Source organism: Alternaria atra (assembly GCF_907166805.1).
Source record: "Alternaria atra isolate CS162 genome assembly, contig: 25, whole genome shotgun sequence".
Classification (NCBI taxonomy): domain Eukaryota; kingdom Fungi; phylum Ascomycota; class Dothideomycetes; order Pleosporales; family Pleosporaceae; genus Alternaria; species Alternaria atra.
This window is the reverse complement of record NW_025091323.1, coordinates 5,807,675-5,826,863: the sequence shown is the minus strand read 5'-3', so window position 1 is coordinate 5,826,863 and position 19,189 is coordinate 5,807,675. Positions and strand designations below refer to the sequence as shown.

Below are 19,189 nucleotides of genomic sequence, written 5' to 3'. Positions count from 1 at the left end.
TCAGTCCAAGCCGTAGATCCCACAGGCATATTCTAGCTGCGCCACAGGACACATCTGCTAATGTGTCGCTAGCCTCCGTACAGCACGGTACGCGCACGGTCAGGGGCATGAAAGGATTACACACGCCATGTCAATACAATGCGTCCTGAGCCGGTCTATCTACCGCTGACCCATCCCCCATCACTATATGACATTTCTCACTGAGCTGGAAAGGTAGAAGCAGAGCGCTGGCGTGAACGTGGAGAACATCAGGTATAACATAGAGGCCGATGCGATCGTCTAGTATACTTGGTTATCGCGGAGATTGCCATCGATCCCATTCATCTTGTGAGGCAAACTGCACGCCTCGTGTGCGCCATGAGCACAGCAGAAAGGGTGGACAATCGATAAGGTCATGCTGGGGAATAGCTAGAGAAGCATCGGGGTACCTTGCTTGTAGCCCAGCGCCCACACGGTGGACAAAGGCTTCATCAGGGGCATCTAATTGCGGTGCGATGAAAGCAAAGCGCGGTTTCTTCGCCCGAGACAGGAAGACGCGCGCAAAAGGCGGTATCGCAGGATATTTGTTCAAGACGTCGTCAGGAATTAAACCATCATCTTCCGTTTTGTTCCTCTTCTTCGGTTGCGGTTCCTCATCGCCACCATCTTCTTTTCCACCAGACGCTCCAGCAGACTCCGATAACCGCGCAGTAACCGCATCCACCGAACTCTTCCAAATATCAAGTACCTGCCCCAACTCTGTCTCCGTCCACTTGGCGACTCTCCAGCCCTGCGTAACAAGCCCATCCCCATCGTCGAACCCAGGGTACTCTGCATCAACAACGAACTTCCCCGACTCGATCGACAGCAGATGAAGCTCCAGAACCGCATCAACATCACCCTACAAGCGTTCGCGGGGCTTATCAAACGGGTCGCGCACAAAGCAGACTTGATGGGTAGTTCGACTATAAACAAGGTCGCCAAGGTCATGCGCCGTGCCCTTTTACAGCAGGATAAAATCCCCATCCTGATCTATACCTTCCCACGTATCCGGCTGCAGGCCATTGGGAGCCGAAATGCCGATGGGAAACGGGGTAAAGGCTAAATGCTGATGGTCTCCAGGGATAACGATGTCGATGGCGGATAGAAAAGCTGTGAGGTCATCGTCAAGTTCGATGTCGAGGCCCGGCGAGGACGCATCCAAAGAGTGGGCGGCGAACCAGTTGCGTTCTAGTTTTGGCTGGTGGTGGGGTAGGAGCTTAGAGCTAGCGTGCGAGACGATGGAGTTGTGCAGTTCAATGCACTTTTCAACGTCTATACCCATCTTGCGACTGAAGCTGTGTTAGTGTTTGGTCGACTAGCATCAATGAGACAAATATACTCTAATCTTGCTACCTCGCTATTAGGGGATATGGGTTTTTTCTAAATACCGTTTCTACCTGGATTTAGTTACTGCACCGAAATCCAGGAGTAAGCTTAATAAGATCTTCTCCTTACACCCTTCGTTCGTCGCGCTATCCCTGCCGCAACATGTGGATGACTTAGCGTCATTGACTATACGAAGTATCTTCCTTACCTCGCTTGTCTCACAGTAATCATCTTTGCGCATGAGCCTTTTGGGATCTTATCGCAGCAAATCAATTGCGATTACTCAGATTAAGATACGACACGTTCCAAAGCATGACTGTTCAAACTGTGGTTCAACACTCGCATCGGGCGCTGCATGCGCCGAAGTAATTTCTTGAAGCTGCAGTAAACGCAGTAGATACAAAGATATCGAGTTCTCGCGATGTTTGATCAACATACCCTCCACCTTTCGTGTTCATCGCCTCACCTTGGCAAGCCGTTTTGAACTCCTCCTCCAATGAATCTCGCGGGAAGTTCACTCATCAATAGCACCGCTCAACCAGCCGAAATGGTCGACGGAGTAGAGCCAACCATGGGAGGCTATTATCTATGGAACTACCTCCCCTCCATGACCGCATTGTTCTCATGGCGGATGTTTCAAACCAAGATTTGGTTTTGTATCTCTTTCGCCATCGGTAGCTTTCGTAAGCTATCTCCCTCAACTCAAGACTCATTTTAGAATGAAGTTGATGCCTTGTCAAAGTGGAACTCGCTGGATATTGCGCGAGAGCCTCTGTTCACAAAAAGACCAGCAAAACCATGCCTTTTGTTATCCAAAACGTGTTCATCTTACTTAGCCCTACCTTCTCTGCAGCATCAATCTACATGTGTTTAAGCCGCATCATTCGCAGTACGCAGGCCCACCATATTCCCGTAATTGCGCCCGGAGGTTGACCATGATATTCGTAACTGGAGACGTCCTCTCAATCTGGGTCCAGGGTGGTGCTTCTGGCTTATTGGTCATTGGCACAAACGCAAGATTCGCCGAAGGCATCGTCATTACAGGTCTGCTGATACAAGTTATCATGTTCGCGCTTTTCGCAGTCGCAGCAGTCATCTTCCGAAACCGCATACGAAGTCGCCCTACGCCCGAGTCGTATGATACGGATATCCCTTGGAGGAGGACCTTGTGGGTGCTGTTCATCGTTAGCTTCCTGATCATGATCAGATCTGTCTGCCGTGTTGTGGAGTATGCTATGGGCAACGATGGGTATCTTCTTCGGCACGAATGGGCTATGTACATATTTGACTCGGTTCCAATGTTTGCAGTTACAGTCCTGTACTACCTATGGTACCCGACCATACTGATTGATATAGGGGTCGAACTCCAGAGCAGTGGCATGTAGTAAATAGTGTACGCATGCGACATCTCAAGATTACGGAGTATTCGGCGAAACTTCTTCCATAATGCGTCTCGCCCTCTTCAGATCGTCCGATATTTCACAATCCCAAATCCAATCCATCCTCGATAGCGCATTGCCCCGCAAAGCTTCCAGATCGTCCCCTACTCCCTCCCCTTCAAACTGCCACAGCTTACCAGCTTCCTTGCTTGTAGTCACTAATCTTTGGCTGCGTGGTCTTCGAACTGCATCGTACGCATGGAACGCCTTCACGAGTCGTTTCTTCTGATGGCATTGCGACAGCAGCTCGCTGAGCACATAAACATCCTCAACGCACATGCCAGCTCCAGCTCCCTGTTGAGGTGTTGAGGCATGCGCAGCATCCCCTACCAGACAGATGGGAGGGTTAGTGTTATAGTAGGTCGCTGCAGGAAGGTGGTAGAATAGTGCCCAGACATCGGGCTTCTGCATGCTCTCTATCACCTTACGCGTGGAAGGTATGAAGTCTTTGAAGTTTTCTAGCATCTCTTCGCGAGATGTCTGCACCACCCAATTCGGATCCTCCCATGTAGATCGTGAGGCGAAGGCAACCACTGTATGTGTGTCAGTTAGATCACAAGAAGCAGGAGAACCAATGTACCATTGAACAACGTCCCATTCGCGATGGGGAAACTCAAAATGTGCGCGCCATAGCCCAACCACATTTGCGGCGTTTGTGGTATCTCATCACCCAGGATTTCAATAGCCTTCATCATCGGAAATAGGCCGCGATATACGTACTTCCCCGAAAACACTGGCTTCGCTGCATCCACATCGCCTAGCACAATCTGTCGTACGCGCGACTTGATCCCATCGCAACCCAATACTGCACTGTGCTGCGCAGAAGACCCATCAGCAAAGTGCAAGACCGCATCTCCAGAGCCGTCCCACGCTTCCGTAACTCTCAACACCCGCTTCTTGAATTGCGCTACACCATCGGGAACTAATTTGACAAGCTCGTCGAGAAACTGAGCGCGATGAACTCCACCGCTCGGTCCCTCTCTTCCTGGTATGGTGAAAATTTCTGCTCCCAGTTCGACACTCTTCTTCCTCTGGTCTCCTACTCTTGCTGTAAACCATACTGGTGGGTCGGTGATAACATTTCCTTTGTTGCATTTTTCGAAGGCCTCAGCAATGCGAGGGTAGATTAGCGCCATCGTGCGAACCGCGGCCGGGAAGAAACCAACACCGGCCCCAATCTCACCAAAAGCGCCTGCACTCTCGTAGAGTGTAACACTGATGTGCGGACATTTGTCGAGAAGCGCAATCGTCAGGGTAAGGCCCGCAACACCACCGCCTACTATCGCGATGCTCAATGAGCTTTGCTCGGCCATTACAATAGGTATGCGTTTCTGTATTATGGTAATGGTTGGACGTAAAGAGCTTGGAGGTAGTAGTTAGTCGGAACACTTGAAATACGAGATTTGAGTCGTAGAGCACCCTGCAGCTGTTCATGCGGGCTCTAGGCTACTTAAGCAACTTGATAGTGAGGGGTAGTAAGACGACCCGTATCTGGTGGGGCGTACGCTTACCACGCAGGTACACGGCGATAGAATAGAGCGCACTCCAAGGCCCCGCGCTCTGGAACGTAATCGTCTCTACTGCTACATGCTTACAATGTGCCTCCCGTCTAACACCGAACTTGCATCATGCTAGCGCCATGTTGATCCAGACCGAAGAAAGATGTGCTAGGTAATCCTAAGACTAGGAGCGATATGAAGATTGATGCAAACGTGCCCCACTATCGAGATGCGCACACCATCGAAATGCGCACTCTGCCAAGCCCCCACCACTTTCAACTCTCTATTACAATGTCTCAACTACCAAATCTTGAACTGCTTTCTACTGAAGACAGAGTCATCCAGGCTATCCAAGCTATGAAATCTAACGCGTCGCTTACCCAGCGACAAGCCGCGCATCGCTACGATATACATGAAAGCACTCTCCGCAATCGACGCGCTGGGAAGGCTTCACGACGCGATACTCAACCCAACCGATTAAAACTCTAGAGACATGAAGAGGAGGCGATTATACAATATATAAGGAAGCTTGACGCGCGAGGCTTCGCCCCTACGCTTAACTATGTGCGAGAAATGGCCAACCAACTACTAGCTACACGTAGTGGTAGCTAGGTTAGAGAAAACTGGACCTACAGGCTTATACGCCGGAGACCTGAGATTAAATCTCAGGTAACAAGACAGCGGGATCACTAGAGAGTCCTCTGCAGCGACCCAGCTATTATTAGGCCCTAGTTCAATCTTGTACACAACGTTAAGGCTAAGTATAGGATTCTAGATGAAGACGTCTATAATTTTAATAAGACTAGCTTCTAGATAGGCGTTGGAGGGTCTGTTAAGGTAGTAACAGCCTCTGAGAGACGTCTCAAGCCACTTAGTGTTCAGCCTAGTAATCGTAAGTAGGCAACGCTAATTGCTGGCATCAACGCGATAGGGTGGTCTATCCCACCCTTTTTTATCTTTAAGGCAAAGAACTATAACTAGGCCTAGTATTACAACCCTAAAGATTGGAGGATAGGAGTTAGTAAGAATGGCTAGACAACAAACGAGCTTGGTCTTGCATGGCTGCAGCACTTTATCCAGCATACAGAGGCTCGCACAGTAGGTAGTCACTAGCTGCTTATTATTAATGGCTATAAGAGCTACAAGTCGCTCGCCTTCCAGGATCTGTGTGAGGAAAGCAATATTATCACCCTCTGCATGCCTCCACACTCATCGCACATCCTACAGCCACTTAATATAGGTTGTTTTGCCCCGCTAAAGCAGGCGTACAAGAAGGAAGTTAGGGGCTTGGCAGACAGCCACATCTACCACATCAACAAGAAAGCCTTCCTAGCTGCCTTTAGGCCAATATTTGACAAGGCGTTCTTAAAGAAAAATATCTTATTAAGCTTTCAAGCAACTGGCTTAGTCCCACATAACCCAGATGTGGTGTTATCTAGGCTTAAAGTACAGCCTCGTACGCCAACACCACCTGCATTAGGGCCTACCCCTTAGGAACCTAAAACACCAAGCAACGCCTAGGAGATAGAGGCTCAAACAACGCTGATTGTCAAGAGGATAACAGATTACAAGGAATCATCACCTAATTCTATCATTGAGATGGTGTTGCAGGTCAAAAAGGGATCAACTTCAAAGGTGCACTTACACACGTTGCTTGAGGCTAGAATAGCCAACCTTAAGGAGGCAAACCAGGCAGCATCTGAACGTAAAAAGCGCAAGAAAAAGCGAATCCAGAAGGGAGGGACCCTATCGCAGGCAGAGGCAGAGGATATAGTTAAGCAAAGGGATGTTAAGATCCAGTTAGAGGTGGAGAGGCGTCAGGAGAGGGTGCGCGCAGGTGGTAGTGCAGGAGGTATCCGACGCTGCAAGAACTGCGGCGAGGCAGGACATAATAAGCGCACATGCAAGAAATATGCAGCAGAAGTAGAGGATTAATTCGAGCTATTAAATGCGTAGATAGCTTGTTGTGGTGTTGAGTTATTCGCATGCGAACATGGATTGCTGTATTTCGTGCGCATTTCGATGGTGTGCGCATCTCGATAGTGGGGCACGTAACTATCTTTTCTTCGAAATAGCACTTCTGCACGAGCTCAAGCGAGATGTCTATGGTTCACATTCATCACGGCTGACTACTTGATGCCTCCGACTATTACGGCCTTCAACCCCTTACGACATCGACATCGTGAGTCACCCTAATGCCCTGCAATACAAGACGTTCACTTTTACTACTGTTGCTGCGTCACGGCTGGCTTGTGACGAGCGCGCCCGCCTTCGAATCCTCCACGATGCGCTCTTGACTCTCACTCGGGCTGACGTCGCCGAGAGTATCAGCCTTACCCCTCGCTCCGCTGCGCATACCTCTCATGGCAAACGAGTCATGGTTCACATTCCCGGTACGAGGACGCGAATTCCTCAGCCCAAGACCATTTGATCCGCTGTGTCCGTACTGTTGATACGCGCCACTCGTACCTTTTCTACTTCGCCATTTCTTTGGCCACAATCCCCCTATGCTCTTCCGAAGACTGATTAAGCAAGCACATATCACCCCTGTAGCTGCTTCGATGAAGCTCCATAGATTCGTAGGTGCTGACGCCCAGGTAGGCTCTTTGGTTCTCAGACTTAGGGACAGCGTAGACATCCGAAGCGCGGTTATGAGGCAGATGAAGAAACCCATCGAGAAGAGGATCACGAGGCCGATGCGCGAGCCCATGGACATGTTCAAGCCAAAGATGACAGGCATTGGTAGTATGAAGATTGCGAGGTCTGCAGATGTACGAGTGCGAAGTCAGTGCATATCTTACATGCACTTGTACAGTCACAACTTACCAGTAAGGAGATTGAGGATGGCGTTCGATCAGCTTGAGAAGATGTCAGTGAGAAATCAGTTTTTATCGTTGCGTTACCTACCGATGCCAGAAGAAGTTGATGCATGTGCCCGGTATGGTTCGATTATAGACGCGAGGCACTGGTGTGCATTGGAAAATACAGACAAAAAGGTACGAAACGGTCCAGCAGACTGATATCGCTCCTAGTATCATGCATACTTGTCAAAAGCGTTGCATTGGAAATACACGGTAGTACAAGGCCAGTAAAGCCATCTTGTTGAAGCCATTTGTGAGAGTGTAGAAGGACTGCGTAAGCCAGAATGACTGTCAAGGAAGTATCAGCACATTGCGATGATCTTCTTGTCGATCTTTTCACTCGCCTTGAGCGCCTCCGTGACACTACCACCAGTTCGTTGGATCTCGGCTGTGTGCGTGCCAAATCCGTACGTTGTGGATCTATAGATGAACGCCGCGAGCAGGACGAGCCAGATCTTACAATTCAATTAGCACGGGCAGTGTTTCGATTGGTAGATATTCACGTTCGCTGTAATCACAAAGGCATCTTCCAACCCCAGCCAGCCCCTACTTGTGATTGTATTCGTGATTCGCCAAGTCAACAGCAGCGTCGAGACAACTGTCAACGTTACAGTCACCCATTGCAAATCTTGCCGCTGTCCTTCGTACGCGGAAAAGATCATCGTGGGTGACGGCCATATAGCTCTTGCGTCTGCGAAATCACCAACCCAGTCAAATGAGTACGATCGTGAAGCTATGAACCATGCGAGTATACTTATAGTAGATCTTGCAGTGTTCGCATGAGGCTGAACATGCTCAATTCGGGAAGCCGATACCGCGCATCAGTCATCCGTCCTCTCTCGACCATGTATTGCATGTCTCATTTGAATCCTGCTCGGTGGTTTTTGCGGCCGCTACCAAGCCCGGGTACGAAGTAGCTGAACACCAGGAGCTCGGTGACAGAGCAAGCATCTCTTCATGAAGCGATCTGGGTAGCGGAAATCATACCCTGCAGGTAGCGGTAGCCGCGGTTTGTGTTGCATCGCATACGCGCTGCGCATGCATATGGGTGAATATTGGCATATCCGCTTCGTCGCCTCGGAAGAGCATAGCAACTCGAACAAGCGACAGAGCGATTCTGTAACGCCTTGGCTGCTCTTGGCCCTACCTTCCCCGACGAGGTACCGGAAGAAAGATTGTGCTGCGTTTGAACGGATTGCGATCTGCGCCGATCGATCATAGTGTTGCGGCGATGTTGTTGGTCCGGTCGTTCAGTCCACCGATCAGTGTAATGCCATGCTTACCGGCATCCATTGAACTCCCGCTCAGTGTCAACCTCAGCTCTGTCGATATGCTAATCATCAGACGCGGCGTTCCCTCGGTCATACTCTTGCGGTAATGTCTTTGCGCCGAGCAGGAAGCGGTTTAAATGAGGCCGACGCGAAGGTCTGGAGCGTTGTTGGATGTTTGATTTTGCGGGCCGCTGCGGCGGGGGAGAAGGCGCCCCTGCCGGGGAGTATCCAAGCTTTCATTCCGAGCTCACTAGCTCATAATGTCACCAGGGTCTGCCGCAGCACTAGTATCGAGATAAGCCTCGTGCCGAAGTCGTTCATATAACGATAGGTCCAAAATCCGTGGTTCGTATATTCAGTTCGCAACTATGCCTAGCAACATCCAATCCTGCTAAAGCGCAAACCCGCCCCACGTCGGCAACTTTCTCACCCCATTTACGTACGTGGTTCAATTTACTCATTGATCCAATCATGATCGCATCGCTAAGGAATTTGGAGAAGGATCGTAAACGGTCCGTTGATCCTTCTCAACAGTGTGCTGTAGTAGCAGTCTATACAGAAAAGCTTGGAGACTGCTCGAGTCGTCAGTTGAGGTTATTTTTCTCAACTTGGGTTTCTCCCGGTAATCAGAGCTTCCAGACGACGGCACTAGATGCCGGGATGAAGTATACGTTGACGGGCGTAATTATACGACCTGTAGTACATAGAACTTACAGCGGCTCTTGTCCTAGCGCGTTCTGCATACAGCCTGGTGCTGATACTTGACGTCGAACTGCCGCGAAATAACAACACTGCCTACACCTCCTCTGTTGTTTCTTCAACTCCGGCATGGCAGATACTAATTCTGCCGAGAAGGGCATGCATGTCCACGACTCACCACCAGTATCACCAGCAGGTTCGACGACCGAGCATGGCTTTGATCGCGCTGCTGAGCGGCGGCTGCTTCGCAAGCTTGACCTTCGCATCTTGCCAGTACTATGGATACTGTACCTAGTTAACTTTATCGACCGGTATGTCAGCTTCCTCCTCCGAAGCGTTCTAAAGCTAGGTTAACATGCGTCCCAAGAGCCAACATCGGTAACGCGAAGATTCAGGGCATGGAGACAGAACTGAACCTCATCGGCCAGCGATTCAACATTGCCGTTTGGGTTTTCAACCTCGGGTACTTGGTAGCTGGCGTTCCGTTACAAATCGCCTTCAAGAAGTACGGACCAAAGAGTCTGTGCGTCATGATGTTTTGCTGGGGTATCACAGTCATCGGTTGCGGACTGGTCAAACGATGGGAAGAACTCGTCGTATGTCGCCTACTAGAAGGCATCGCCGAATCTGCGTACATCAGTGGGGCCGCATATTTGATCGGCGCGTACTATTCCAAGCGTGAATACTTGACGCGCTACGTTTTCTTCTGCACAGCTGGTATCGTTGCTGGCGCAATCAACGGGTTTCTATCATCGCTCATCGCCAAGATGGACGGCACGGCTGGCTATTCTGCTTGGAGGTGGTAAGCATGCGCACTAGCTCATTTCCATCGAAAAGAAGTTGCTGACGCAAAACAGGATCTTCATCATTGAGGGCTGCATTACTATCTTCGTCAGCATGGCTTGCTGGCCTGTCGTTCCTCCATTCCCCGAGAATTGCAAGTTCTTGTCTCCCGAAGACAAAGCGCTTATGCTCGCGCGCATTCAGGCTGATGGAGGCCATGTATCCGACGATGAGATCTCCTTCAAGAAGGCCTTGCACTTCCTCAAAGATTGGAAGATCTGGGCTGGGTAAGCTAGGTGAATCTGAACGCGTATGCTACATGACTGACATTCCGTTAGAGTCGCAATGAACCTCGGTGTCACGGAGAATGCAAACTCACTTTCGAACTTCCAACCGACGATCCTCAAAGGGCTGGGCTACACCGCAACGCAAGCACAGGTTCACACCATTCCTGTATATCTCGTCGGCGCTGCCTTTTCGGTCATCTTTGCTTACATGTCCGAGTGGTTCAATCGGCGATATATGTTCTACGTCCTGGGCTGGGCCGTTCTCGCATTGGGTCTCATCGTGGAGATTGTATATCCTTCCAACCCCAAAGTGCGCTACACGGGAATGTTCTTCATCGCATGCGGGTGTTACCTCGCTATGCCCATCTCCATCATTTGGGTGTCAATGAATTGTGGAAGTGGGTACAAGCGCGCAGTTGCCATCGCCGCCATCATCAACTTCGGCACCGCTGGAGCATTTGTTAGTTCAAACGTCTTCTTGTTCAAGGAGGCGCCCCGGTTCCGCACCGGTTTCAGTACGGGTCTGGGTTTAGCCTGCATGGGAGCCGTGGCCGCAACTATTACTTGGTTTGGCTGCCGGAGGGAAAACAAGAAGCGTGACAAAGCAAGGCTTCAGATGCCAGAAGTCCTCGACCAAAGCATGGAGTTAGGTGATGAGTAAGTGTGCCAGTATGACTTGCATATGAGACATACACTGACTTCGTAAACCCACATTTAGGCATCCTGACTATCGTTTCGCTTTGTAGGCGAGGTACAAAGTTCTGTTGAAGGTGTAGAAGAAACGAGTGGCAGATAAGAAAAGATAGCTGGACTGTACACAAAACAACAAATCCACAACGCTTCAAACAAGGTCGCCCTGACTAGAGACCGCCTTTCCCATCCAGCAGTAGATCAAGGGAAAGGACTATTCTTAGGCACATCATCGTGAGATAGTGACCGGACCAGATTGACCCATCAATGCTATCATGCCCCAACTCAGCAAATCCCAACGTCTGGCGGTAGGCGTGTGCTATCTAAACTCTAGTATTTTGCGTGCTCGACTTTCTCAACGTCTTGATGCATCTTCTAGTTGTGTAAATTCTTCTGTGGGCCGTCGACAATAACAGCGATCTCTTCAAGTAATGGGTCCTTGGTCTCAGGGAAGACGAACCAGACCCTTGCGAACTCGACCATGATCCAGACGACATTGTAGCCGGCAGCCTTGTTGGTGTGTTCCTTTGCAAATCTTGCATTGCAAGCGGTAATGCAGACGACAATAACCCACATGGCTACCAGAAAGTTTGAAAATAATGAGCAGCGTCCCAGATTGACAGGGAGAATGGTGAAATAGAGAGCTAAGAACCAGGAAGTCATGTGGTTAGTGGCATTACAATGAAACCACCAAGAGTGGTACTAAGCTTTACAACGGCCATCTTTACGCCCTGTCAGATTTAGTCGATTCGTAGTGTGAGATGAACCATGTTGGTACAGTCGAAGATGTAGATACTTTTGTACCACAAATCGCCACAGCTGCGTCTGTTGGCAAAGACTATATTCTGGGTGTTAGGCCTAGATGACGTTATATTATCCCACACCATGATCAATAGTTCACTTATTATACGTACCTTTTCGGTTGCATGGCGTAGTGGTGGAGGACTGCGTTCTGACACTAGGTAAGTAACTCATCAGACCTCGACCCTCTTGCCGGATCGCAGTCAAGCTATGTGCTACATGTATACCAATAACAGAATTGAGGGGACATCGTCTTGCTCCAGAGTGAGAGGCCATGAGACTATATATGTGACGAGTGCTTACGTGGCCTAATACGTGAAGAGCTGACCGTGTTGGCTGACACCATAATTGCTAACAAGAGCAAAATCAGACGAGACTGACTCCCATAGCTTCGACGAGGAGACAGACGCAACCTTTCGAGCTGCACTATTCACTATTGACCACACGTTCCCTGCTGTTTCTAATGACCTGATCCAAGCCCCAACCAATCAATTGAAAATGTCCATCTTCTTTGACCCGGCTGGCGGCTCCCTATCAAGACCAGCATCCTTAAGAGACGTCTCAAGGGAAGTCCAACCATCTTGACCGAACACATTCTTCAGCGCCTTGAGTGCGCCCTCAGTCGGCGGCTCGCTATCGTCTAGCTCTAATCCCGGGAAGTCGTCGAGGGACTTTCTCTGAGGCCACAGTTTGCGAAAGATCCCGAGCACTACGTTCCAGTGGAAGGGCTCGCCATATCCCCATAGCCGTCTGCCAGCGGTCTCCGGATCGACGAGGGCAGCAACATGCAGCTTCGCATCGTCGCGAACGTCAATGTGGTACATCGGCAACACGCTCTTGAATATGGATTCATCGTTGTCGAAGACAGCTTTGGGAAACCTTCCACTGGAGCCATAGCCTTGCTTTTCGTAGACTAGCGAAGGTCCAAAGTTGACATTCGGGAGAATGGTGTTGAAACTGAAGTGCGGCTTCTCCTCTTGCATGTACTTCCATGCTGCCTTCTCTGATATCGCTTTGGCAGCACCATACACTATGAAAACCTTGGAAGGGTGCTGAAAGTTTGGGTCATAGGCATATCCGATAAAGTCCTCGTTATACTGCCACTCTATGAGCTTGCCTTTAGCACCCCAAGCTGAAGCAGCCAAGGCAGTGGACGTGAAAACGACAGATCGAACAGTGGACTCTGCTTGAGCAGCCTTGAGAATGCCTACAGTTTCTTTCACCATGTTGGGAATGTAAGGCTCTGGATCAGTCGAGCGCGCCGTGTTGACTGCAACGTGAGCGATACCCGATACACCCTTTATACCCTCTGCAAAGCCAACCAAATCGGATGAGTCGGAAAGGGAGACTTGAGAGTAACGTCCTGGGCCAAAGGTAGAATCGAAATGATCCTGAAGCCAAGTGGCCTTCTCAAGGGAGCGAACTGCGCCACGAACGTTGTACCCGAGACTGAGAGCTTCATACGCAACCCAGGACCCAATATATCCTGTCACACCGGTGACGAAGATGGTACTTCCCTTGGGCAGGCGGGATGTTGTCGGATTGAACATGGCTGTTGATTTTCGCGTTGGTATGGCGTTGATCGATTGATGAATTAGAGAGGTGAGGGTATTGGGAGCTGAGTATGATTTGACGTAGCGATGTTGTTGCTCCTTAATTGCTGGTGTTCAGACTGGAAACCATCGTGGTTGCTTATAACTCTACAGTTGGATCCTCTGGTCACTCGACCGTAAGGTTTCGCCCGCCTGGCAGCATCATGAAACAGAACTTAATGCAGATTACTAATCTGAGAAGCTTAGAAAGACTGGGCGTAGAGTGACCAATTAGCAACAATAGAAGGGCCGACATTCAGTCATGGGAAATGGCAATCCCTACCCAGCGGCGCACTTTTCGTCCGAATCTTATATGCGGTGTATCTACGTTCATGTTACCATCCTCTCTCTGACCAAAATGATATACTGTCCGATGTGAATCTACGATCAGATGTGCGTGCACGCTTTTGGGTGAGGAGACGCAATTTGGCGTCGCCTTGCCCAAGCGGTAGGGAGCACGAAAGCATCATGCCCTATGCGCGCGACCACAATTTTTTACTCGGTCAAGGCGCTGCGAGTTTGTACGGATGACTGAGCATCGCAGTGTTTTGAGAGCTGTAGGATGGAGTGATGGCAGTGAAATGTTGATGGCGACACAATGCCGTGTTATGTACCGTCGGAGTCATGAGGCACGGCGCGGCGCTGATCTAATTCGATGCGTGATTGTGATGGCCTGTCAACACCGACTCCACAACCATACCTCCACAAGCACATCGCCCAAGCCAAAAGCCAGCAGTCTTCTTTCTGGAACGATATTCCGAAATTTTCATACGCTCCTCAGAAGAGCATCTATACATGTCCCAGTTGCACACATGTAATGCCCATGGCCGGTCTCTCCGCGATACGGCCTTTCCGACCTTCTGGGCTTAGAGAATGAATGGGTGCAGCTTGTTTGGAGAATACCAGGCAGCAATTCGAAAGCGTGGAAGCTTTACAACGATGGCAGGGAGAAGACGTTGGCGTAGTCGCACGCTGATCCCGCGTGATGGTATCCCCATGATTCTCCACCATTCCACTTGAGTATGCGCCTTTACTGTCAAACGTTTGCTAATTGCTTAGCCATGTATGAAGCCTGGATGATCTCGAAATCCGGCCGATAGACTCGTACCGTAAAGCCTCCCGTCGCCACCGTCGCATTCGATCGTGATAATGGACGTCAATGCTGGCAGGCTTCCACCCACCTAGCCTTTACTGCCTCCTTCGCGATTCAAATATCCTTCCATCGCCGTGACCGTGTGTTCATTCCGTTCAGCCGAATTTAGAAAGGAAGATGATACGGGTAAGCAGACACATTTGATTTTCAACCCAGTCACACAGGACTGCGGTACAGGCTTAGGCTGCGCACAAGGGAGGTGGATCATGGGAGCTGTCGTTCAAGCATGCTGCCGCATCTACTGTTGAACGTAGAAGGTGTGTATTTTGTATCAATTTGGACGTTGCGCTGTAACGGTGAGCCATCTTATCAGATCGCGCAAGGCTCTGACTGCATACGCGATTACGCGCACCTCCTTCGCGCGCCAGGTTGCGGAGTACATCATGATATTAACTGCACCGCATCATCTTTCTAATATCCTAATTACTCCTTGCGCTATCTTCCATCACTACTACAATGGCTGACGTGGTTGTTATAGGCGGCGGACTTGCTGGCATAGTCATGGCATCCCGCCTACATGAGAGAAAGCCGTCGCTCTCGATCATACTCAACGAATCAGGATCTGATCCCACCGGTAACCCATATGTGGTCGTTCCAGCCGCGGTTGTAAATCTTCACTTCTCTGGAGACGACCACAAATACTCCTCAACGCCCTAAGACTATCTTGACGGAAAACTGAGGCGCAAAGTCGGTTTCAGAGGGCTTGGTGGCGGAAGCGTTATCACCACCGGCAATAATGTAGCCGCCTGGTGTGGACACTCGGCTGATCAAAGTAGGTGGCTGAATCCGAGGGGACGCGATGGAGTACGATGAATGGGCGCGCGACGTTGGCGATCAGCGTTGGAGCTATGAGAGTCTTCTTCCCTACTTCAAACGTACTGAGAAGCATTTCGACCCTGATGCGGATCCCTACCAGCACGATTACGATGGTCGAATGCACATTGCATCAGTCAGCTCAACCGGTCGCAAGTTCCCATTGTGCGACACGGTGCTGAAGCTGTGGTCGAACTTGGGTATACCTCACATTCGTGATTTGAACGACGGACGTCCACAAGGTGTCAGCGAACCTTTAGGGAACTTCCAAGACGGCAGAAGACGGATGACGCAATCGGTGTTCCCACTGGGGCACATTCGGGTGCTAACGGATACCAGACTTGTCAACAATCAAGCCGATCAAGCCTCAGCCTCCGGCTTGACTTGAGGCTTGAACATTGTGTCAAAAGGCTTGATTGATTAGCTTGTTTGCAGTACTAGCTTAAGGCTTGATTAATTAGCTTGATTGGCTTAGAGTTATACAGATTAATTGCCTATACTAACTACTCATCTTCACGATCCCAATCGCACAATCCGTATATAGTGTCTATCTCAGCGTCAGTTAGTGTTGCTGTCGCACTGCTACCACACTGATCAAAACTAGCCCTATACCACCGCCGTACACACTGTATAGCTGCTAGTAACTAGGGTAAGATCTGCCGCCGTCGGGGTTCAAGGAGGTCGCCAAGCTCGCTGAACATGCGCTCGCACTCGCAGCTTGAAGCAGGTATAGAAAGCACATCAATAGCCATCCAGGCAAGGTTAGGGTAGCAATCACGCAAGCCTACCCAGTATTTAATAGGGTAAACGGCAGCGTAGCTGTCCTTGTTGACCTTTAGTTCGCGCGCCTTCCACCTCTCATACTCATCTATATCGCCATCAATAGCAGCCGCGGCACCGTCTAGGTCGAGGAGGGCTTCAATAGCGTCGTCGATCTCGCTAGAGATAACCTTTAGCCGTCTTACCGCGCGTAGTAAGGTGTTGTACTCTGCCCAAAGCGCGCGAAACGCGCAGTTGTTAGCCTCTAGCCACTCAGGTTTGTCCGCCCAGACAAGCTCGCAATACGTTTTATAGCGCGGATGAAGTAGAGTTGCAGCATAGTACGCGGGTAAGAGGTCGAGCTTGTTGTAGTAATTATTAGCCTTCGCCTAGGCAGCGCGGAGATTAATCAAGAGATAGTCTTTAGGCGCCTCGTTGTGCGCGTTATAGTCGACGGACTCGTAAGCTTTAACGCGCTGCTCGTAGTAAGTAAGTATATACTCAAAGACTAGGATAACCTCAGCGATAGCGCCGTAACGGCCACCTCCAACGCGACCGTCAGCGTCTCTGCCACGTCCTTCAAGGCGCTTTGTTGCAGACTTCAGCGGCTTCAACACATCGATATACTCAGTAACGACCGCCCAGTCAGTAGCTGTGAGGCCGTCGGATCGCATCCAGGTCGCAGCCTCAGGCAGCTTGCTACCACGGCTAATCGCGTACGTGTCCTCATCTCGTATCCGACGTATATAATAATTAGCGTAAGCGTTAACAGCGCGCTGTAACTTAACAGCACGCTCAAAGGCAGAATAATATGAGTTCCAGCGAGTAACAACTAGCTTAACGGGAGCAAGTATTTCGCGCTAATCAGCGGGCAGCTCACTGTTAGCTAGGCCCTAGAATGTTTCGAAAAGCTCGAGCTGCTGCGGCGTTTTAATGTAGTTAATCACGCTAAGAAGCACGCCAAGTGGCCCATCCTCGCGCCAGTTGCGTAATAGCTCGCTCTCAACAGCAGCCTCGCTGCTATCGTTGTCGTACGCGTCGTTGTTGTTGCCCCAAAGCAACGCCTGGCCGATTAGGTTAAGAGTATAAGCACCGCAGCGGAGGCGACGATAGGTAGCATTCAAGCCCATCTGCTCCGCAATCCTAAGGACAGCAGCGTCGTTATTAGTAGCGTTGTCAAGCATAAAGTAGCCAATAGTACGCGAGTTAATACCAAACTGCTACAGAGTTTTACTAATAATTTCAGCAATTTTCTCGCCAGTATAGGCGCCTGTTAGCTAAGGTAACGCGATAGGGAGGTCTACAAGGTCGCCAGCGCTGTTAACGTAGTGCGTAACAACGCCTAAGAAGCCGCGCTTACCGCGCTTCGTCGTCCAACCGTCAAAGCTAATATAGATCTTACTAAGCGACTTTGACAGATCAGCGACCACCTGGGGCAGCATGAAGTCAAAACGACGCATCACGTACCGCGAAACGCTTGCGTAAGACGTCCACAACGCTGCAGCTGCCTCTAGGTTTGCAGCTTCAAGCATCTGTCGAAACGCAGGCTTCTCAAACTCAGAGAGCGGGTAGTTACCGTCTACGAGCCAGGCGACTGCAGTATGTCGAAAGGCCTAACAATCAAAGCCTCCAAGCTCGTTGGCGATACCTTGCGATACCTTAGCAGTGGTAGCTTTCAAGATAGCGCGTAGGCCACCCTTGCCTGCCTTCGTAGCGCTGTGCACTTTACCAGGAGCTGCGAGGCTGTGGCCGCGTCTAAGCTGCTCGAGATGGCGTGCTGAGGTTGACGTTAAGAGCGTTGTTTCGTATATACCACCTTGCCCTGCGTCTATCCACTTGTGCTGGTAGCAATAGCGACAGACAAAGAAAAGACAATCAGGGTCCTTAATAAGCGCAACGCGATAGCCGTAGCAGTATACCCAGCTTTTGCGCTATTTCTGGGTAGCTACAGGCTTGCAATATAGCGGCAAGCGCGCCCAATCTATGCCATCAAAGTTGTCAGCAAAGCGCTCATCAAGACCCTTGTTGCAGTCCTCACTACTGTCCTCGTCCTCCTCAGTTATAGCAACTGTCGCGGCGCTGCTGCCTTCAGTTAGCGCTACAATAGCGGCTTCAGGCTAACTCTCGCGAAACTGCAACTCGAACGTGGGCGGCTCAGTAGCCTAAGACGCGGCAATCGCTAGGGCTTTGCGTAGTAAAAGACGCTAAGGTAGCTAGTGGCTCTCATCGATGTTGAAAGGCTGCGACTTAGTGCCGCGAGCAGCGACTTTGGCGCGCTTATTTAGTGTAAAAGCGTTTTTATGCGGACGTTTAGGGGGTCGGGGAGGCGACATAGCGACGATAGAGGCAAGTATAACACCAAAAAACGCGTCAGTATACGCGAACAGGTGGGCTTTAGCAGCTCTAGAACGGAGATAATCACATCAAGGTTGTGCGCTAAAGCATAGCTGACTAAGCGAAACTCAACACTAGAAATGCATCGCGAGATCGCTCGTACGGCAAACTAAATAGCCTCACCAACATTGACGCTAAAACATCAAGCCAATCAAGCCAATCAATCAAGCTTTAGGGAGGAAGGCTTGATTGACTGCAAAATTGCTAGGCAGAAGCTTGGCTTGATCGGCTTGGAGTTTCGATCAAGCCTCAATCAAGCGCTTGTATTCAGCTTGATTGTTGACAAGTCTGACGGATACTATCGTTCGACGTGTGGTATCTGACGAGGCGGAGACAGCAGTCGGCAAAGAGCTTGCGAATGGTCATAGGATTGATCTCAAAGAAGTTGGTCAAGCCATTGTTTCCGCGGGCGCTTACCTAACGCCGCAATTCTCAATGCTTTCTGGCATTGGCGACCCCTCTCAGCTATCGTACACAACATTCCAGTTGTGTCCGACCTACCATACGTGGGTCAGAATCTTTGTGACCATTTGATAATGTATCGATACTAGAGACTTCGGCATTCGGAGAAGGGCCTCGCTATTACTCGCCACGTTTTCACGGTGCAAACTATGACAAGGGAGGACCGGCAGATTTCTTGGTGCGCGCACCAATACCTCTCGCTCCAATAAAAGCAGTTATCGAGAGAGAAGAAGGCCCAATATCCGAGGAGCACCCATTGCTCAGGGGCCCACGTACCCACCTCGAGATGCTGCTCCTGTACATCGCTGTACCGAATCACAGGATCTCCAGATCCTGATT

General features: G+C 50.2%; 6 protein-coding genes across 6 annotated transcripts; 2 read left to right on the top strand and 4 right to left on the bottom strand.

Annotated features, from left to right (window-relative positions):
* Positions 1-2,282: 2,282 nt before the first annotated feature.
* ALTATR162_LOCUS6988 (uncharacterized protein) lies at positions 2,283-2,732 on the top strand (the record flags this gene model as incomplete). The annotated part of the gene is made up of 1 exon (XM_043314614.1): positions 2,283-2,732. One exon carries the CDS (start codon positions 2,283-2,285, stop codon positions 2,730-2,732), a length of 450 nt encoding a protein of 149 aa, XP_043170549.1.
* Positions 2,733-2,762: 30 nt separating this feature from the next.
* On the bottom strand, positions 2,763-4,099 carry ALTATR162_LOCUS6987 (uncharacterized protein; the record flags this gene model as incomplete). Its single annotated transcript, XM_043314613.1, has 2 exons — positions 2,763-3,319; positions 3,367-4,099. The coding sequence occupies 2 exons, from the start codon at positions 4,097-4,099 to the stop codon at positions 2,763-2,765; spliced, it is 1,290 nt and encodes a 429-aa protein (XP_043170548.1).
* A 3,349-nt stretch (positions 4,100-7,448) lies between these two features.
* On the bottom strand, positions 7,449-7,808 carry ALTATR162_LOCUS6986 (uncharacterized protein; the record flags this gene model as incomplete). The annotated part of the gene is made up of 2 exons (XM_043314612.1): positions 7,449-7,601; positions 7,650-7,808. The coding sequence occupies 2 exons, from the start codon at positions 7,806-7,808 to the stop codon at positions 7,449-7,451; spliced, it is 312 nt and encodes a 103-aa protein (XP_043170547.1).
* A 1,437-nt stretch (positions 7,809-9,245) lies between these two features.
* On the top strand, positions 9,246-10,847 carry ALTATR162_LOCUS6985 (uncharacterized protein; the record flags this gene model as incomplete). The annotated part of the gene is made up of 4 exons (XM_043314611.1): positions 9,246-9,427; positions 9,484-9,918; positions 9,974-10,186; positions 10,238-10,847. 4 exons carry the CDS (start codon positions 9,246-9,248, stop codon positions 10,845-10,847), a joined length of 1,440 nt encoding a protein of 479 aa, XP_043170546.1.
* Positions 10,848-11,251: 404 nt separating this feature from the next.
* Positions 11,252-11,452, bottom strand: ALTATR162_LOCUS6984 (uncharacterized protein; the record flags this gene model as incomplete). The annotated part of the gene is made up of 1 exon (XM_043314610.1): positions 11,252-11,452. One exon carries the CDS (start codon positions 11,450-11,452, stop codon positions 11,252-11,254), a length of 201 nt encoding a protein of 66 aa, XP_043170545.1.
* A 713-nt stretch (positions 11,453-12,165) lies between these two features.
* On the bottom strand, positions 12,166-13,227 carry ALTATR162_LOCUS6983 (uncharacterized protein; the record flags this gene model as incomplete). Its single annotated transcript, XM_043314609.1, has 1 exon — positions 12,166-13,227. One exon carries the CDS (start codon positions 13,225-13,227, stop codon positions 12,166-12,168), a length of 1,062 nt encoding a protein of 353 aa, XP_043170544.1.
* Between the last annotated feature and the right edge of the window lie 5,962 nt (positions 13,228-19,189).